This window comes from Sphaeramia orbicularis, chromosome 2 (genome assembly GCF_902148855.1).
Source record: "Sphaeramia orbicularis chromosome 2, fSphaOr1.1, whole genome shotgun sequence".
In the NCBI taxonomy this organism is placed as follows: Eukaryota; Metazoa; Chordata; class Actinopteri; order Kurtiformes; family Apogonidae; genus Sphaeramia; species Sphaeramia orbicularis.
In genome coordinates, this window is record NC_043958.1 from 8,431,565 (window position 1) to 8,452,391 (window position 20,827).

Consider the following 20,827-nt stretch of genomic DNA (forward strand, 5'->3'; position numbering starts at 1 on the left):
CAGAATACCAGTATGAAAAATTGAGACGTGGGTCTGTAGACGCCTTTTCCAGCTATACTTGTAATGTACTCATCACAGTCATAATGGGTGGAATATACCATGGTGCCAAAGCAACGCTGTAATAATAATAAAACTATGTATGTATTAATGAGAGAATTGATCCAGACATATAAGAGTAAAGCAGAAGCTGGTTTCCAGCAACTAACTGGAAACATAATTCAGTTACTTTTCATACAAGTAACTTATTTTCAGTATTTTACATACTGGTACGCTGTCCATTTTAGGATGTCCTCATTGTCAGAGTCAGGTATCAGGAAAATGTCATCTGGTACCAGGAAAAAGTCATTTGGTGTCAGGAAAAAGTCGTCAGCATCAGACACCTGACTCAGCTGTGTTCATCACTAAAACACGACAACGTCTGATAGACAGCACAAAATAAACTAGCGAAGCAAACATCACATTTTACTGCAAAATATGAGGAAAACATTTGCAACTGCACTATTTCATTACAGCGCTATGCATGCACATATTTCTATCTGTCTAAAGAGGCTAAAAGCAGTCTTACCGCTATTAGTTGTTGAGATGCTCATCGGCTTCTCAGTAACGTAAGGGTGCAACGTTGTTGCGTTTTAGTGACGTACACGGCTGAGTCGGCTGTCTGACACGGACAGCCTTTTCCTGAAACTTTTTTACCTGATACCTGATGACCTTTTTCCTAATAACTGATGACTTTTTACCTGATACCTATGAGGATGTTCTAAAGTGGACACCATATACTGGTCTGGACATATAATATGTTTGTGTTTTTTCTGTGTATGTGTGTATGTGTGCATGTTTGCGGTGCAGGGCTTCGGACCACGCTGCGGACCTCCCAGTGGTTTTGGTTTTTCCATCTTGGAGGACACACACTCATCCCTCTGTGCTGCCTTTGTCCTCGACTACTGAGGACCTGATAATGCACATAAACACTGCACTGCTTCACCCACTGGTAAATCAAACCATATGTATGTTATCCATAGACTCTGCATTATAATCTTGTCTCCTAGTCTTCAGATGAAACAAATGTCTAATTAATGTTTAGACCAACTGGAAACAAAAATGTTCCAGTCTTTCCTTCCAGATTCAAGTTTCTCCTCATTTACACTCCGTGGAAAGAAATATCTGTAAATAAATTGCGCGTTTGTGTGTAAATTCTTGGAAGAAGCAATTGTAGTATGTCACAGATAACAAGCTCCATATGCGGATCCCATATGTGTGGAGTTAGAATGTGGTTTCCTCAGTACATCCAGGCTCAAATTATTCCGCCATATCTGTGTTTACATTTTCTCAAGTAAACAATTGCGATCAAGTCATGGAGAACCACTCTATATCTGCCTATATATAATCTAATATTGTTTCATATAAACAATTTCCAGTGAAGTTAAATAAAACCGATCTATGTCTGTCTATGTCTAATTTGACTTTTTAAGGGTTTCTCTTTCTGCACAGCCAACCATAAAAAAAGCTTTATTTTCGACAAGGACTTAAACCGACTACAAATTCTCCCTTTTGGTGGTGCTGTTGTCCATTCAGTATCTAATCAATACTCATGTTCAGCCTTTGTCTTGCAAAGGTACTGACAAAATAAATACAGCGTCTGGTTACATTCTTAGAGGTTTGCTCATATTATTTTGCTTCTCTTTGTAAAATAACTGCTTCCCCAGGTATATTTTGTGCTGATTTTTGACAAAGCCATTGCAATATTGACTCATTGCAGTGCAGTAGCATCAGCAAGCATGAAGCACAAACTGGGCTGGTGCCACCTTTTCTTATTACATGTTTTTATAGTAATAACTGGGCCCATGTTTTCTACTCTTGTTTGTCTCCAGCCTGAGCTAATGGTGGAAAACCTGCCGAACTTCCTCTCTCTCGGTAAAGCTTTGCTCCTGCTCTTTGTGGGAGAAGAGGAGGATGAGATCGGGCAGAGGCAGAATAAGGCGCTGGTGGAAGAGCTGAGAAGAGTCGTACAGTTGGGAGGGGGAAAGATGGAGAGATTTCTGCCTTGTTGGATCCACCTGTATGTGCATCAAACACTCAGTACATCAGTCATTTAGTCCAACGTATTTTCCAAAGCCTTAGTATGGTCATGGCTCTGTAAATCAGAAATATCTGGATTCACCTTAATGCACAGCTCCATCATCCATCTTGTGAACACACACAGAAGACAGAAACGATTTTATGTCAGACCAACACGACCAGTTCATTTATTATAAAATTACTGCTTCGTGGAACAAGTGATGTTTATTTTCAGTGTCAGTTGATTTGACTATTATTTTCTGAATGAATGGATGTGTTGTTTGGTTTAAAAAAATGTTAGTCAGCGTTTCCAAGAGTAAGATGTCTTGTTGGGTCCACAACCCAAAGGCATTCAGTTGCTCACTTAAAGAAGAATAAGTTAACCAGAAAACATTCATACAGTCGGGGAAAAAAATATTAGACCACTCTTGTTTTCTTCAATTTCTTGTTCATTTTAATCCCTGGAACAATTAAAGGTACATTTGTTTGGACAAATATAATGATAACAACAAAAATAGCTCATAAGAGTTTAATTTCAGAGCTGATATCTAGCTATTTTCCATAGTTTTTTCATAATAACCAAAATCACTTTAGTTCTTACATCAATAGCTATGATATTGCACTGCCAAAAACAGTGCTTTTAGGCATTCCATGTTTTCTGTTTTTTCTGTTTAGTCACATGACACACAGAGGAATTAGTACTTGATTGCATAGCCATTGTTTTTGATGGTTTTTGATGGTCTAATAATTTTTTCCGTGACTGTATTTATAATGCTGAAATCAGAGAACTTTTCCTCTTTTCTTCAAATTACTCTCAGTTAAAGTAGTTTCATTTAATGTTGACGGTGTCAGTAACAACTAAGCACTCAACTGTTGCAACTTTAAACTGACTTTTATTACAAAAATAATTTCCTAACAGTTAAAGTGTGATTGTATTTCAATAAGAAGTTGATTTGAGACCAGTGTGTGATTTTTTTTTTTTTTTTTATGTCAGTACATTTCAGTCTCATATCCATGTCGTTCCAGTGGCCGAACTCCAGCTGGCATACCCGTCCTGGGGTCGTATCTAGGTGGCCTGCCCCCCCTTCCTGCTCTGGTCCTCACCCATCTTCCCTCTGGAGGAGAAATTTATCAGTACCCCCCCAGGAGCCCTATAGTGGCCCTCTCAGTCCTGCAGTGGCTGCAGAGGATCGAAGACGGGAATGAGTCTCCTGCAGGTAAAAGGGCAGCATTGGTAGCAAAGAATATAATCTAGAAAATCAAAACCTTACAACAGGTATGGAATGAGTAGAGGTAAAGACAGGTTACAAGATAATAGTCATATTAGTGAGAAGACATTTTTAAATATTTGAACCAATGTTTTCAGCAAAACCTTACACAATGTAAGTAGTGGGTAAATACAAGCAATGATAGAGTAGAAAATGGTCAACAATGCTGACATATTGCCTGATTTTTTTTTATTTTTTTTTTCTCCTGGGGCTTCCATCCCAGAAGCAGCAGGGGTAGCACTGAGAGAAAAAAAAAAATCATTCTAAAAACACCCTCACCTCAGGGCTTTGTTGAAGTCATTTCCTTTCTGTTTACTTTAATTGCTCCTTAAAATAGTCATTACAGCTGCTCCTGCTGTTAAAATGATCTTCAGGTTCCAGATGATGGTACATCTGTTAAAAACAAACCAATAACACATACCTACCTGGGTCTGATGTATTCTATTTGACTTTATTGTCTATCCATTATACATACATAAAAAAAAAAAAATCATTACTAAGCAAATGACCAGATAAATAAGTATGCATTGATCAAAGCAGATAAATGTACAGTTGGATTTATGGTTCTGTGCAGAGGAAAGAGGTCATGCTCTGTTAAGCAGTAGTGATGCTCAGAACCGCAGTGATGGAGTTCCTACAGTACCTGCAGTGATTGCTCTTCTCCGTGCAGTGATTAGGTGTCTATCTGCAGTGATGACTTTCCAAGCCAATGTACAGATTACATTTCCACTTTGTTGATGCTGCTCAGCTCTGGAGGTGCTCTGCTAGATTTTGTTTCAATACCAGATTTAAAAGGATTGCATTTTTGGGATGTATTTATAGTTATCGATAAATGCCATCAACTTTAAGGAGACTGAATGAAAAGGGGTTTTGTCCTTTTGTCCAGGAAAGTGAACAGTGCCTCTGTTATTGCTATTTCTTACTAAAGGAGACGATGATGACTTCAGTTGGAAAATGTAATAAAAAATGAAACACATGGTGAAATTGATGTGACATTTACCAAGGATGACACGACGGTAGATTTTTCCGATAAGAGGCGTCCTGTCTGTCCTCCTCTCTAAAATGTATAGAGGTCGAAAGGAAAATGTTATGCTTCATATTAATTTCTCATCATTTATGCTTCAGATGTCACACTGATAAAACATGAAGGGTTCAAGCTTTTTTCATTTCTTTGTTTTAATTGTCTAAGCCAGACCTTCCCGCTTGTCTTCACTTCAAGACTCAAAAGGGAAATTTGGTGTCACTGGGTCCAAACTGACAAAAATACATCATGAATTGCCATAACATCTACATTTTTTTACTGACTCTAACATCAAAACAGTTTTGAATAAGTGCACTTTGCGGCCTAAACTCATCCTTGCGTTTTTGTTTCGATATATTGCAAGGGAATTAGGAATCACAGAAGTCACAGGGTGCAACTTCACCCATAGTGACCTTATTTTCAGATTATAGAACCATCTCTATATAGATACTTCTATGAAACTGGTCCCTAAAAACAGGACATGGGGGCTAAAAATTCAAGCCACATGTAGAGTTATATTATGAAGTGAGTAAGAGAACCTATTTTTCAGATAAAACATATTTTTATATTATTTTTTTTACATTATATTTAATACAAAAATCTGCATGTAACACGGTCAAAAGGACACGAAAATTACATGGTACTATTTTTTGGAATATCTCTTTATTCTCTCACAGGTACATTTTGGGAATTGAACTAATTACGCAAGGCAGAGTGTTTCATAAAAATGACCACTATTGCAAAATCATTCACAATTTATATGCGTTTAACTGGGCAGGTTCTACATGTAACACAAGTGGACACGATGGGTTACATACAAAACCTGGAATGAGACTGCCAATTCATGAAAAACCCGCATGTCTGGATTAGAAAAACCACTAGGATCGACAAATTTAACTCAGTGTCTTTATTTATAGTGGTATATAAGACAATTTCAAGCTATGTTTTCCAGATCAAATGCACTGACACCTAGGTAGTTTTCCATGTCCAGTTTTGGTCCAATTTTTGGCCCCAATATTTTATGAAAAATTCATCAATATGGGATGGCTCAGAGCAAGAGTATATGTTTTTTTGCATTTTTCTGAGGTTATCATTTGGTACATCCTGGGGGGAAATACATCTAAATTTCTCTTTTATTATTGGGTCTAAAAAGCTAGCAAAGTGTTAGATACCAAAATGTACCCAGTGTCATAGAAGCACACATATACAGTACATAACTATATCTTAATCCTCTTTAAATAATCAAAGTGTGTTTATGTCAGAGCATTGTTATGTCACAAATGGAGACCCAATAAAAAAGAGTCTGTTGCGCATTCTAGGTCTCAGCCCTGTGTTTGGAAAAGGCATGTTAAGGTTTGTGCTAGAAGCTGTGACCGAAACAGCCACACATGATAAACACTAGGCAGTCTATAGATGAAGGTGATGATTGTTGTCATCTGTCCAGACTTTCAAACCTCTGCTGTTTACCGCCATTAACCTTTAACCTCTGAACTACTGAGTTTGTCGTAGATTTAGCCAAGATTAGATGCTGGTCTCGCTGTGTGACTTGTGACTTGTCATACGTCTGTGTCGTCTGGCACATTCCATCCATTCTTAACTACGAAACTGGAGACGTTCAACCTTCAGAGACCCAGAACAGTTTTATGGCTCCACTTTTTACTTGCGGACTTCTGTTTTCACGCCAGCACTATTCATTTTGTCTTGGAATGTTTTCACATCACACAGTAAATTAGATTCAACTGGAGCTGTTTTTATTGGGTCACCAACTGTCAAAATAAAAGATAATAAGAATGATATGATATGGGGGTGTAGTTTTCTAAGTAATTAAATATTTATAGAAATTAATCTCAAACCATGTGGGAAAAAGCAGAGAAGCCTCAGTCGCACAAAAGAAACAGGACAAAATGATGAAAAATAATGTGTCATAAGACAAAAGACATTAAAATGATAGTAAAGCAATGTAAAATATGTAAAAAGACCAAAATGATGTGAAGCTGATAGACCAAAAGGATGAAAAAGAAACAAGATGAAAACAACTTGAATGACATAAGTCAAAAATAGTCAAGAACAACAAGAACAAGAAAACAACATTAAAGACATGAAGCAAAGACGATGTAAAAATGAAGTAAGAAATTATATAAGATAAAATTTATGAAAATTACGTAGAAAGGATTGAAAAAATAACAAATTATGCAACAATATGAAAATGCAGCAAAATGACTAAAATATGCATTAAATTCAGCATTGTTCTGAATTGTTCGTAAATCATTTTATTATTTTGTTGTTTGGTCCCAAGGACACATAGAATAGATTTTTTTGTAAACCACTGACTTGGAGAAATCGAACCAAATCATCTCCAGCATGTGACAAGCACACCATAGCAAGAATAAATGAACAGCAATTATTCTGAAAAGGAGCACTAAGTGTCATCAAGTCATCAAATGGTCTTAAATTCTAATTTATCACGTCTTCATTGCCACAAATATTTTTATCCCATTCCATTTATCTATCTTTTCCATTTCTTTTCTAAACTTTGCGGTCCAACGCGTTCCCTATAATCACATCAGTGTCAAATGATGATCTTAATGGTTACCCTTGTTGACTTATAACCCTGTTGTATTTGTGTTGGATCTCTACAGGGATGTTGGGTGAGCAGAGCTGGCCTCCTGTCGCCAAGTTCTACGATTTCCTTACAGTCATGGACAAGAACGACCCAGACTCGGCCCGGCAACAGCAGCCTAAAGAGGCAGTGGATCAGGAACAGAATGAGGGAGAGAAGGAGGAAAAGGAAGAGGTGAATGTGGGAGACGGTGTGGTGGAAAAGCAGACTGATTTTTACTCCAGCTCTTCTCCTCCTGACCCGAAACCTAACCCTCATTCTGAGCTTTGACAGTTGGGAGAAGGCACTGAGCCGCTGATAAAACCACACTCATGACTGCTATTTATCCTGATTTTTGCTGCACACTGGGATTTTCAGTCTGACTGGGTCTGACCACTGTTTTTTTTTTTTTTTTTTTTTTTTTTAATGGACCTGCTGCACCTCATGTTTGGACTTGTGTGGCAGAAATATTTGGACACTTTGGTTAAACATGCTGGACCACAGACACTCTTATTTGTCAGCTGAAGTTGTTTTTTTCTCACTGTTCACATTCTGTAGATTTTTCATTTCCTCATAATTCACTCCCATTCCTGTGTCTCTGTGTCAGTCAGCCTGATGGGATAATTTTTTTTTGTTTTTACAGTTCAGATAAAAGCAGACAACAGCAGGTTCACACCCTGAGTGGCGCAGTTTAGCATCAAGCTGGTTGCACAACAAAATAAGGTATTTGGGAAATATATACACACACTCAGGGGTTTTTAGCTTTATATTTATATCATCCAAATACCGGTATACTGTATAAACTCAGTGTAATCACAAAAAAATGTATTTTGGCATTTTTTAAAATAAATCAATATAAAAAAAATACAAATCACCAAACCCATTATTGCTTTCACCATCACCTGTAATATTGCAATTCAACAATGAAGTGTTTTTTGAATGTGCCTATGCCAGAAGAAAAGCAAGTTACCTAAAAGGAAGCTAACCTTTCTGTTTATGGTCACGCTGAATCACAGTTGATCCATTAAACAGTGTTGTTCCCTATTTTTTTTGTATGACGGTGCATAAACATGAGAGATTTCTTTACATTGCACTAAAGTTGTCCATGTTTCAATTTCTTAAATTTGAGTATAATGTAAAAATGTACAACCTTTGCATTTTTTTTTTTTTAACAAATACTTTAACGAACGATATTGTATGATATGGTATCACATTATACTGCGTCATACCGTACCATACCATACCATACCATACCATACCATACCATACCATACCAATCACTTGGTACCATATCATAATGTAACACATCCTACTGTACCACATTATACCATATACTGAATCCTACCACATTGTACTGTACCATATCATTTCATACTGTACTGCATTGTACCATACAGCACCATATCATGACAGATATATATCATATCACATGATATTGCATCATCATTACCATATAAATGTTTGCACATCCATCCAGTGATTTAGAAGGCCAGAGCAGCCAATGCTTCAGACCATTCTTGTACTATTTTTGTAAAGTAGATGAAGCCTGTTATGAACAGCAGCCCAATGCATCCCCGTATAATCACATTAATGTGTTTATAAGTGCTTTTTATTGCCGTCACTTTCAGGCAAACCACACTCCTGTTCCCAGTATTTGATTTTTATCAGGTCAGTTGTTTGCTTTCTGAATGGTGACCTGCATTGCAAACAATTCAACACAATTGAAATGTGCGTCAAACTGGGGCTTTTATTTCTATCAAAGATGTGAATCCAATGCCAAAATCTTAGATCAGATTGACTCTCAAACCGACCTTCACTCAGATTTAACACGGTCTGATCTTCATAAGCAGCGCTCTTCCTCTGATGTCATTCCTGCCCGTTGTTCGCAGCAAATCACTAAGTGCGTGGAAATCATACTGATTTTTTTCAATCTTTGTTTGATTTATTTCCTGGAAATGTCTTAAAAATGAGCATTATTATTTTTCCCATCAGTCCTTGTACCCTGTAATGAGCCAAGCATCATGGGATTGCTATGCAATTTTTCCCAGCAGTTGAAAAGTAGAAAGAAAGAAGCTGTTTTTTCCAGATCAATGTTTTAATTACTGTGGAGGTTTTAGTTGTGGTTTCTGGGAGCTTGACTGGAAGTTTCGGTGGATTAGTGTGTGAGTGAAGAGGGAACATCCATCCTAAACCAGGAGCTGAAAGGTCTGGAAGCCACTTGTATTGTGGTTTAGGGCAGATTTTCTTTTTTCTTCTTTAATAAAATTTGCAGCATTTTGTCCATTAATCTCAATAGTCACTAGTAATTTTATATATAGTCATAATAATTTCTGTTTAAAGAACCTACTCTGCCAAAAGTATCATAGTAGCAAAAAAACTAGTAGCCTTAATTAGAACCAAAATTTTCTTGTATTAAGCAAAAGTAGATCTGCCAATAGGATAAGCACATTTTGCTTGGCTAGATTTATTAGGACTAAACTCAAAGTCTATCTTAACCCATAGAGTGTTATTTTTGTGTCAGTTCCCAAATGAATTTTCCTCTCTATTTAACCTGTTTTAAGTGATTTATCACCATTTATTATCACATTATCCTCTGTAGTTTGCATTTTTCAGTGTGAATCATGTATTTCCCTCTATTTAATTTGCTAATCATATAGATGTTTCTAAAACCTCATAGTATATTCTAAGGTTATTATATCAAATCAGAAAAAAATGAAGAAAAGGTGACTATCAAGAAAATATAACATTAATTGAACATAAAAACGTGTCTCCATCTATTGTCATTTGTCAAACTTCATGTGTTTTACTGGTGAATCAATTTTATAGAAGATGACAGTGTTTCCACGTTCACTACGAAGCCTCTGAATGTCCAAATGGGTCATATCTGATGACCGTAATTGCATTTTTCACCAATTATTTATGTTTGTTGATGATAGGATTAGTGGATCAACAGTTATTTAATATTTTAGTTAGTTAATTAGACTTTTGGTCAGCAGTGGATGTTTGGGTCTTTATGGGTTAATGTTGAAAACTCCAATCAAATCAGAAGAAAGTAAATGATTTCTACAATAGGCCTAAACACATTTTTTGTAATACAGAGCAAACCCCATAAAGCACACAATGGTAGGGAACATATGCAGTTATAAGGTTGAATTTGTGAGTAATTGAGAATTTACTCTTTTTCTCTATAAGTATGCACTGAAATATGAGAATGCAGGACCATTTATTTATCTAATGCTTATTAGTGAAGGGACAAGTATGTAACATAGATTGTTGCCGTAGCATTTATAGCCTAGGCTCATTTGCAATCCCAGTGCCTGGCTGTTCTTTTAAAGGAGTGATGTTTTGCCTTTTTAAAATGAAATTATGCATTTTAAAACATTTCCCTGTGGTCCACATAAACTGTAAATGCTATGCTTGGGTCTGAATTCTTCATTAATTCAACTCCACAGATCCATCTTCAACCCTATTTCTGACTAATGACACCAGAAAGGTCATTTTGAGCACTGGCCTTTTAAATGCAAATGAGCCACTTCACACCCTGCCCACTCCAGGTTGTTGACTGCGCTGCTCTATTTTGTTTAGCCAGTTGTGTTTGTTAATGCAACAGCTGAACATTTTAGGTAATTGGCTCAAAGTTTGGACATATTTTCAGTTTTTACTACAACCGCTACTGCTGACAAACAATTATGTCCTACTTGGAGAAATGTTGGTCGGAATTCTTGACCTTATATGTACAAATATTGAGACATAACTAGTTATAGACGTAAAAAATTAAGCAGGAATTAAAACTGGTTGTAGAAATGCACTCAGTTTTTGCCAAAATTAATATAAAGACAGCTTTGCAGCACCCGGAGGGTTCAAATTTAAACTTTATGAATTATTAGGGTCCAAATACACAAATAAATGTACCATGTTTAGGAAAATATCAACCCTTTAAGGTCAATATTTTCAAGTCCTAAAACTATGTAAGAAGATAGCAAATGGATAAACAAGACAAACATAATAACGTAGTAATATATTTATTATCCAGTCTTAAAAAGTATGTGACACTGCTTTTATCTGGTATGGCCATGTTTTCAGTTGTAACTTTAACTAAATATTTCCAGTCACTGTTCATGAGATTGCAGGGATTCATTTGTGCCGTGGGATAGTTTATTCCTTTGCATGAACTTCCTGCATAGAAACAATCTGGTTTCTTCCAAGGCGGTTCTATTGGATTAAGGTCTGGACTTTGACACAGCTGTTCCAAAACACACTACAGGGAATCTTCTATAATTTGGTACCAGTCACTTGGAATCAAGGATGAACTGGTTACACTTTGGTGACAAAAGGTCAAAGTCTCTGACCATACTGAACATGTTTTTGGCCATAACTACAAGTAACCCAGAGAACTGCATGAAAAAAATCATTATGCAAGTTTAGAGGATGCATTTGATTGAAACTGTTTCATTTTATCAGGGTTTTGCTGAGGATTATCGTTACATTTCTTTCTGCTGTACTTGGAATTTTCCATAAATCAGACGACATTTGCAGTATAGTTACAAACTAGTTCGCCTACATTTTCCTGACTCGACAAATGCAAATACAAGTACATTTGCAGACTCTTAGCTCATCCTTAGTAATTATAGTTATTATATTATTGTGTTATACACTCCAGTGAGCTTCAGTACTTGTGTGGATATCTATATGTTGACATGCATAAAACATTCATTTATTTTGCCTTCATTGTTTAAAATTTAAACTTCCTACTAAGCCATTTTCATGGCTTATTGTGTTGAATTGGGACGTCATTGTTATCTTTCTTTTATATCTTAATTTGGGTCTAATTCTCACTGTTCTTTTAGTAAGTTTTGATTGTCGATGGCAATTCTGACGTGAAAATAAACTCATCAAACATTAAAGAATTCAGTGTTCCCTTCAAAAACATTTTTGATCATAATTAAAGAAAACAGTCCTGAAATAACACTGGAATCCAGTTTTGGAATGGGTTTCTCATTTGCAATATTAGGCTTTACTGAGCACTGTTCAGACCAATCAGCATCAAAACTAAAATGAACAGAGTAGAACCACATGATTTCAAGCCAAAGCCAAGCTAAACTGTGTGTGTTTGCTCACCATCAGTTGGACTTCACTGCGCTGTCTGTTTGGCTTTTAGGTTGTTTATTTCTCCAGGGATTAAATCTTGAGGTGCTGTGTCAGTTATCCTGTCAAAAAGACATTTGATATTAAAAGTATTTTTTCCAGAGTTCTGAGCTTTAGAGCTTATCTAACCTAAACTCATGTGAGTCATGCATGGCAGTGCCAGTGCTGGACTGAGAAATAAATGCTGTCACTGCTGTTCAACAGTTTACCTTCCTGCTGCTGCTGGCACCAAATCCAGCAAACCGACTCCAAGAAAAGAGTCAAAACATGACATAATGGTGTGTTTGGGTCTGGTTACAGACTTATTTTAGCACACAGAGACACAGTTTGCCAAATACGTGGAGAAATGCTTTGTGTAGCTTCAGACCCTTTGATTAATAATGACAAATTTAAGCAACAGAGGTCTGTGAATGGCAACATGAGGTAACCGTTTAGAGGACTTCATTTCCCAGAATCACCCTGGGGACTTGCAGATTTATCCCTTTTAGTTTGACCTGGTTGAGATTTGTGATTGTTTAGATTTTTACTGTAGTTGAGACTCACAGGAGCAGAAGTGCTGCTGTTGTTCGTCATCTTTTCTGGGTCACACAGGCTCAGAAATATCTGTTGCATTATCTTTGCGGTAAATGTCTTGTGGCCTGCTTACGTCTGACCGCTCCGGTTGATCCACCGGTTATACATTCAAACAAATGCAGAATAATTATATTTACTGCAGCCTGGAGTCAACAGAATCAATCAGTAGGGAATGGATTGTGCGTAGATCAATTATATAACTCGATTGTGGAGCAGCCACACACCCACGCGTTACGTGTGAGCTATGATATTTGTCTGCACAGGCCACTTTATTTTATTTTGTGGGGGACAGTCCAGACACACTGATGCCTTAAGCGCTGTGTTCACTGGTGTCCTGTACAGTTTGTATCATCATTTGTTTATTAAAAAAACATGCAAGTCTCCAGGATTCTACTGAGCCTAGATAAATTAGAAATACAAATGAATGAAAACGGTTTTGTAAGTGTGTTGGCTCATGCAGAGATGGCAAAAAAACGCAGTTTTACTCTAGTAGAAGTATAGATACATGTGTGGAAGTAGAAGTACTGATTCAGCTTCTATACTACAAGTTTTGGAAATGGGGGAAAAAATTGGCTCAAATATTGAGGATTAGCTCATCTCCAATGTGTAAATAAGTTATAAATGTAAGAAAAAAAACAGAACATTAAGATGTTTAGATGCCTTTTCTCTGTAGTCCAGTCTCCTTTATTTTGCCTTGAAAACATTTTTTTGTTTGTTTTTGTTTCATTGTGCATAAAATCCATGACCAAATGCACCAAATGATCTTTTTTCCATGTTACTGTCCCATCAATTTAGATCAAAATCAGTGACAATGCTTGAAAGGTGCACAATGATGCAAAATAGAAAGTAATGCATAGTTCCCTTCAAATGCATAGAACTAAATAAAGTATGAAGGCTTAAAGTGTGAGGAATGTGCAGGCATTTGTCTTAAACCTGCAGAAATTAGTGGCAGCTCTCTCCTCTTTGTCCAAAGCAAAAGATTCAGTGTAAACATAGATATCCTGATGCCATCTTTTAGATTTTGGAAGAGTAAAGAATCTTTTCCAAGCTCATGCGTCAAGTTTTTAACCCTCATTAACATTATCTGGGGGTAAAATTCTTGTTTAATTTTCAGAAATACAATTTACTGTAAAAGTGCTTATGCAATTTTTGTCCCACGATATGAAAGAGAATAGTTAAAAGATTTTAAAAAAGTCATCAAATATAAATATGGAGACTTTAAACTCTACTGAAGTACATTAACAAAGTATTTTCACATAGTTAATTCTCATCTCTATTAACAGATACTGAGTGAAAGTAAAACCACAGAAGTTGAGAAATGGAATTGTTTTACATCAACAATGTACATTCTTCTTGCATATTTCACAGTTACATAACACAGACCGCAGTGACTGATCTCCAGGAGCTGTACACATACATGTTTGTTTGAAGGCAATGCCGGCACACATGCAGGCACGTGAAGAAGGAATCTGGAATGATTACAAGGCCAACATACGCAGTCGCAGAGTCTTTGTGGCATAATAACACACAGATGTGATTGTGTAAGAATGCAACAGTAAAGGTCTGGTGACGGGGAGGCAAAAACTCACAGACGAAAGAGGTTAAAGTCTAGGTCAGTTGCTTAATTCTGGCAATTTCTCTCTGATTTTCATTACGTATGTGTACCCTGTGTGTGTGGGAATCCTTTCCAGAATTGTCATTTTTAATCTGTCAGCTATAATTATCCTAAAATTCCTTTGGGGAGTTAGCTTGTGTGCTCACAAACACACCCGGGTGTTGCTTATTTGTTCCTGCAAAACAACAGTACACACAGAAGAGTGCACATGAACTGTATTTCTTACTACTTCTGACACCTTTAACCCATAAAGACCCAAACATCCACCATCTACCAAAATCATCTATTGATCTAAACTGTTTAATCCCTGTTGATCCACTAATCCATGTAAATAATTGGTGTAAATACAGTTTGTCATTTTTCATGATCATCAGATATGGCCCATTTGGACGTATAGAGGCTCTGTAGTGAATGTGGAAACACCGCCATCTTCTACAACATTGATTCATCAGTAAAACCCACGGAGTTTCATAAAAGACAGTGGATGGAGACACTCTGTTTATGCTCAGTTAATGATAGATTTTGCTGAAAAAGTCCCTTTTTCTTCAGTTTCCTCTATCTTTGATGTAATAATCCTCAACTTTACGATGAGCTTTTATGACCATCTACGTGATTAGTAAATTAAATGTAGAAAATACCTGATTTTCACTGAAAAAACACAAAATACAGAAGACAATATTAGTATAAATGGTGATAAATCATTTAAGGACAGTTAAATATAGAGGAAAATTAATTTGGAAAGTGCCACAAATGTCACACTGGGTCCCTATGGGTTTACATAGAAATCGTGATGTTTCTCTTGGGATAGATATGCAGAGGTAGAAAACCTAGTTGCAAGTTCAACATTTAGAATACATCAGATGTGTCAATGCATCCCAGAGGTACCTTATTTTCTTCATCACTGGGTCTTTTTTTAATTTCACAATAGGGTTGCAGCTAACAAATATTGGCAAGTAATCTCTAAGTTATTTTCCCGATGTACTATTTGGTTGGTCTAAAAATATCAGAAAATGATCCCAAAGTCCACGATTTCCTCAAATGCCTTGTGTGCTGTATTACTTGAAGATATTTAGTTTACTGTCATAGAAGAAGAAAGAAACTGGAAAATATTCATATCTAAGAAGATAGAATTGGAGAATTTTCACTTGAAATGAGTATCATATTATTGTCACACACTTTATTAAATAACTAATCAATAAATTGAGTAATTGTTGCAGCTGTAATCCAAAATATGAGGATAAATCTTGAGTTCACACAACCACATCCTGTAGTACAGACGTTCCTGAATCAATTTTATCAGTGTTTTAATCAGTTGTATGCTTGTCTAGTTTTTCATCAGCTTTATATTCCTAAAAACATCTCGAAACAGTACCAGCCCAGATATCTCCAGCATAATCTGATGCATAAAATCCACAAAATGGTGCATGCAAATTTCCCAGAATGCAGGAAATAACGGGTTTTTGATGTTCGAAATCTCCTGAGAAGGAGGAAACTCAACACCCTTGCTTAATCTGTGTACAAACACAACCTATGCCCATGTGTATAACTCTACCATAAAGAGGAATGCACATGCAGATTTCATTTTTTTTCCATGGGGGAAAGTCCGCATTGTGGTCGTCAGGAAGTCATGATGAATTGTGACAAATTTACACTGTGACGTAGTCCTGATTTCTCATTATTAATGCGTCCAATTTATCATCTCTTGAGGTCAATGCGATTATTTGTCCTGCTGACACACGTTGTTGCCATGGGAACCACTCTAGGCCATTTCCTGTCTATGTACCACAGGGAAAATGGGAAATAAGAATTAAACCTAGGAAGGATTAAGGGCAGTTAAGATAAGACCATCTTAAATACAAATGTATATTCTTTTCTTTTTTTTTTTTTAACTTTTCTTTTTTCCCAATGCATTCAGGCTCTTTCTTTCACATTTCTGAACATTTCATTATATCATGTAACCCTTCTGTTATTTCAGTTGGCTAAACTGCTGTATCTTGTTTGTTTGATAATAGCAAACATGCCCCCCCATTTTATTTTCAGTTAACAAATAACACAAAAAACCCACACAAATATCTGTATTTTTCTATTAATATGTTTAATATCTCATCGCTACTAATATTCCTGTTACCATGGGAACCCCTTGTAGCTATTTCCTGTGCCTGTGGCATCAAGGTAAAATGAGAAATGGGAATTAAACCTTTAAGAGATTAGGAACACTTGATGGGTTAAAATAAGACTAGCTTTCATTTTTCATTTTTCCCTTTAATATTTTCTAACATTATATCATCAGAGGGATTTGTGCAGAAGCTGCAGGTAGTGATTTATTGGTTCAAGTGCAATGCAAGGCTGTGGTGGCTTTTTTGTTGTCATCTAACTTATTTAAATATTATTAAATTGTATCTTAAAAAAACAAAAAGCAAATTAATAAGATATTAAATATTTTAAAAAGTGTATTACTAGTAAAAATGTGTCTTTGGGCTACTGTTGTGTCTGCCTCTGCACCTACCTAATTCATATAATAATAGGGAAAACCCTGCTGTGAGTGCATAATAATATCACATACGCTGATGCTCAGTGGAAAAGCTTGAGACAAAATTTATGAAATTAATGGCTCTGTGGTCATTTCAGCTGCCTGTTGGTACACGTTGATACAGTCAACAGGAATCTAATGTGTGAGTGCGAGTGAGCAGTCGACCAAAGAGGCAACTAAAAGCCTTTATTGGGTTTGTTATTCAATTCTGGGAAGAGGGCCACATCAGCCAGGATAGAAGAGTAGATGTCAGGAAATTTGGTGTTTTGCGTAAGTGTGTGTGTGTGTGGTGAGAATAGGTAAGACGGCTTTGGTTAAATCCCTTCTCACTCTTCCAGGATTTGATGCATTTTTCCCCTCTTACACTTTCGAACCCAACATAGCCGGTCCTAATGCAGAGGACGGTGGAAAAAAGTCAAGACGTTGTTGCTTGCTGACATTCCTCAGCTCTGAGCACCCATAGAAACACCTTTTAGCGCCTATTGGAAAGCTTAACAAAAGCCGTGTGTGTGTGTGTGTCAGCGGAGATTTTAGACAAACAAAGGCAGTGTGTGTTTCAGTCACACAGAGGAAGATAAAGTCAAACTGACAGCTTCTCTTTGTTCCCGTCAGAGCCAAATACAGAGTGAGCTTTTCCTCTTTTGGCTGTTTTTTAACAAGAAAAAGCCAGAATCCATGTGTTTTCTTTGGACTATCACATGTCATAAACCCTGTCAAAGTCAGAATTGCATACCTAGAATTAGTGCGACCTAACCAAGTATAATATCAGGTCCCACTTCAGAGGGAGCTGTTTGATTGGATTAAGAGATGCTGGATGATGAAGTTTGAGATTTTGCAGATGTGTGTTTAAATGTCAGAATGATTAAAACCCCTGTTACGCAAACTTAGCAGAATATAACAACTTCCTCTAACAGATCTTTTCATTTAAGAATGGGTTACACATAAACATCCTGTCTTTTTTTTTTTTTTTTTATTCCAAAAAACATAAACCTCGAACGCAAAAAAGAAAGAAAATAAACAACATAAAACAATATTCAGTGGATGAGGGATCACTATCTTTTCATGCATTGGACAGGTTTTAACTCAATTTTAGTAGTTTCAGCCGCTCCATAGATGTTTTATTTGCTTGATGCAGGAGAATTATTTCCCCTTCTGAAGTAGAATTACATGCTTTCCATGACCACAGGGAATGTCTTCTAACAAGAAATGAGAAACTGCTCATCCGTTAAGGTTGAAGCATTTGTTGCAGCTGTAATTATCCATTGGAAGGATGTGAACTACACCAATCAGCCATAACATTATGTCCACTGGAACATTCTATAGTGAAAGTACATGAGGCAAAGAGTGAAGCAATGGAAGTTTGGAAATCTGTCATTGTTAATCTGTATTTGTTCTCTTGGTTTTTATTTGTATATTATTATGAACACAAGATACAGGGTAGGTAAATTAATTTAATCTGTCTCTATACATTGTGTAAATCTTGTAAAATGGATGTACAACAAGCTATGTGTAATATATTTTGTTTAAAATAAAAAGTTTATCACAGAAAAACCCATTATGTCCACTGAAGGCAGACTGGTATTAATATTGATTATGTCATTACAATGGGACCTATGTGGGTTATATTAGTCAGGTGTTATTTGTCCAACACCTCCCACAGATGCTCAGTTGTCCTGAAATTGGAATGTCCTTGCAATGAAATAACCAATATTATTACCACTTGTCCTATTAGTGGTGAGAATGTTACGGTTTATTAGTGTTCTTGCTGTGTTAAAACCAGACTTGTTTTTGGCAGGTGAGTACATGATACCTGAAAACGGGGCCATTAGTTATGTAAAGAATTACAGCACAAAATGATATGTAATATTATAGAGTAGATGTAGTTGTAAAATATATAATCACATTAAAGGTACTTAATGAATCCCAATATATTTATGAGTAAACAAGCAAGAAAAATACAGTCAAACTTATTGAATATGTCTAAAATGTAGATATAGAGATAGATTTTTTTTTAGTCTCTGGGGGAAATTCAGTGTTCATCAGCTTTAAAAAAAAAAAAAAAAGAAAGAAAAATTTATTTGTTAGGTCCCTAACTAAATATTTTCCTAAACTTCATTTAATCAGAACTTGGATGTTTCCATTTATATCCATTAAAGCTTTAGGTAAAATTAAATTTGATTTCCCTGAAGAATTTTTCCAGAACTTTACATTTACTCAATATTATCATTTGCGACAAATTATTTGTGTTATCCCATCTGATATTCTTATGTGCAGCAACAGCTTTTTAATCATCAAAATACCATGAAACTGGGTGTTCACTTATAAAATATAATTTCAAAAAGCAATGAATGTAAGTGGAAATGATTAAAATGAGTGATTTTAAAATTCACTTCATTACAGTTTCATTGTTAATGTCCACTTATTGTTTAGACTGAAATCAGTTAAAATGTAATCAATACATGTTTAATTTGATTTAATATTTATTAAAAGCCTATTTTATTTAATAGATGTTGACTTTATTTTTTTTTTTCCTTTCAAAAATGATGCAGTGTGATCGTTCTGTTCAAGCTTGGAGGAATATCTAATAATCATAAAATAAGAATACTTTAAATCTCATGCGAGTCATTTGAATAACTGTTGATTTTAATGACTGGCAGTTAGTGATTGATAACGTGTTTCCTCAAGATAAGATAAGGTCGGTTAGAGTCAACATTGCCCTACAGCTACTGCACGTCCCTCATACTGGCTAAGTGTGTGTGTGTGTGTGTGTGTGTGTGTGTGTGTGCATGTCACCTGAGACTGTTTGACATCAGATATTTTGAGATCTGCAGATTAAACTACAGTTTGCGTGTCTTTCGTTTGTTTTTATCTGAAACTCTGAAGTGAAACAGAGGCAAACAGGAAGTACTTGCATTGTCATAACAGTGTACAGAGGCAGAGGTCACAGTGGGACATGTCAGAGGCTAATGCAGAGTCAGCGCTTACTAATAATGCGAGACGAATACAGTCTGGGAGTGTGTGGGCGTCAGAGAAGTGTGCGGGGTTGTCATTAACCGAAGTTTCTTTCACTTTTACTTCTGTGTACAAATTAAAGTTACTTGTGTTTTCCCACAGTAATATTCACAGTATACAGTTTTTTATTAATTATTATATGCTGATAGAATTATATTGTACATCTTCCAGTATTTATTGAGTTTACCATAATTTATTTAAATCTGTGTACTTAAGGAGAAAAATAACTCTTGTTGTGACTCAAGACTCTCCTCAGAACCCTGTTTAAAAACCCTCTTCTTTTACTGCATAAATGTGACCAAAACTGTGTTCAGAGTATGACAGGAGAAAGGGCATCTAATTAAAAGACAAAAACAATTGACTTAATCATTTTTTTATTGTGGAAAACAATAGAATCTTGCATATTTTTGAGTATCAAAAGGAATTTTCAGTTCATCTGGAGAGGATTTCAGACTTTGGTGCTTCAATCAATGGGAGGACAAGCAGATGAAGTATTACTTTATTGAAGAGAAACCTGAATTATTCCCAAAATGTCTCTTCTTGAGAACATGGCTCTAACAAAGAAAGCACCTTAAGACTTAACAACAGGATTACTAGACCCATTTTGTGTGGGGGGCATATTTAACTAATAATAATAATTAATATAATTAACTAGTACTTCTTAATTAAAGTACTCTTTGCATGGTGCTAGTATAAACTTTGCTGATTTGGAAATTAACCCACGTCTGGGTTTCTTGCAGCTCATTTGCATGTATAATCAAAGTCTGATTTACTGATGTTATTCCCCAGTTCTGATGTCAAGGCTCAGCACTTACAGGTACAAAAATGTTCCTGTTATGCATGTGACGCATCTCATGATCTTGTGAGATTTCCCTCTTGGGGATTCAAGTTTGCTCTTTCAGTGAATATCAATGCTATATCGTTACATGACATGAAAATTTTGCAAATCCAACTAAATCACCTAAGTGTTGATTCACGTGGGAGTCATATTATCACAGGGTGTGTGTGT

The 20,827-nt window shown here is 36.0% G+C and overlaps 1 protein-coding gene across 2 annotated transcripts in view; it reads left to right on the plus strand.

Annotated features, from left to right (window-relative positions):
- The window catches only part of txndc16 (thioredoxin domain containing 16), a 32,917-nt gene extending 25,135 nt beyond the window's left edge, over positions 1 to 7,782 (plus strand). For both annotated transcript variants that reach the window (XM_030151345.1, XM_030151339.1), the window contains 4 exons: positions 847 to 988; positions 1,869 to 2,056; positions 3,082 to 3,272; positions 6,984 to 7,782. In XM_030151345.1, the coding sequence (XP_030007205.1) occupies positions 847 to 988; positions 1,869 to 2,056; positions 3,082 to 3,272; positions 6,984 to 7,234 (772 nt within the window). In that variant the 3' untranslated portion in view covers positions 7,235 to 7,782. The remainder of the gene's footprint in view (positions 1 to 846; positions 989 to 1,868; positions 2,057 to 3,081; positions 3,273 to 6,983) is intronic.
- Positions 7,783 to 20,827: the final 13,045 nt, after the last annotated feature.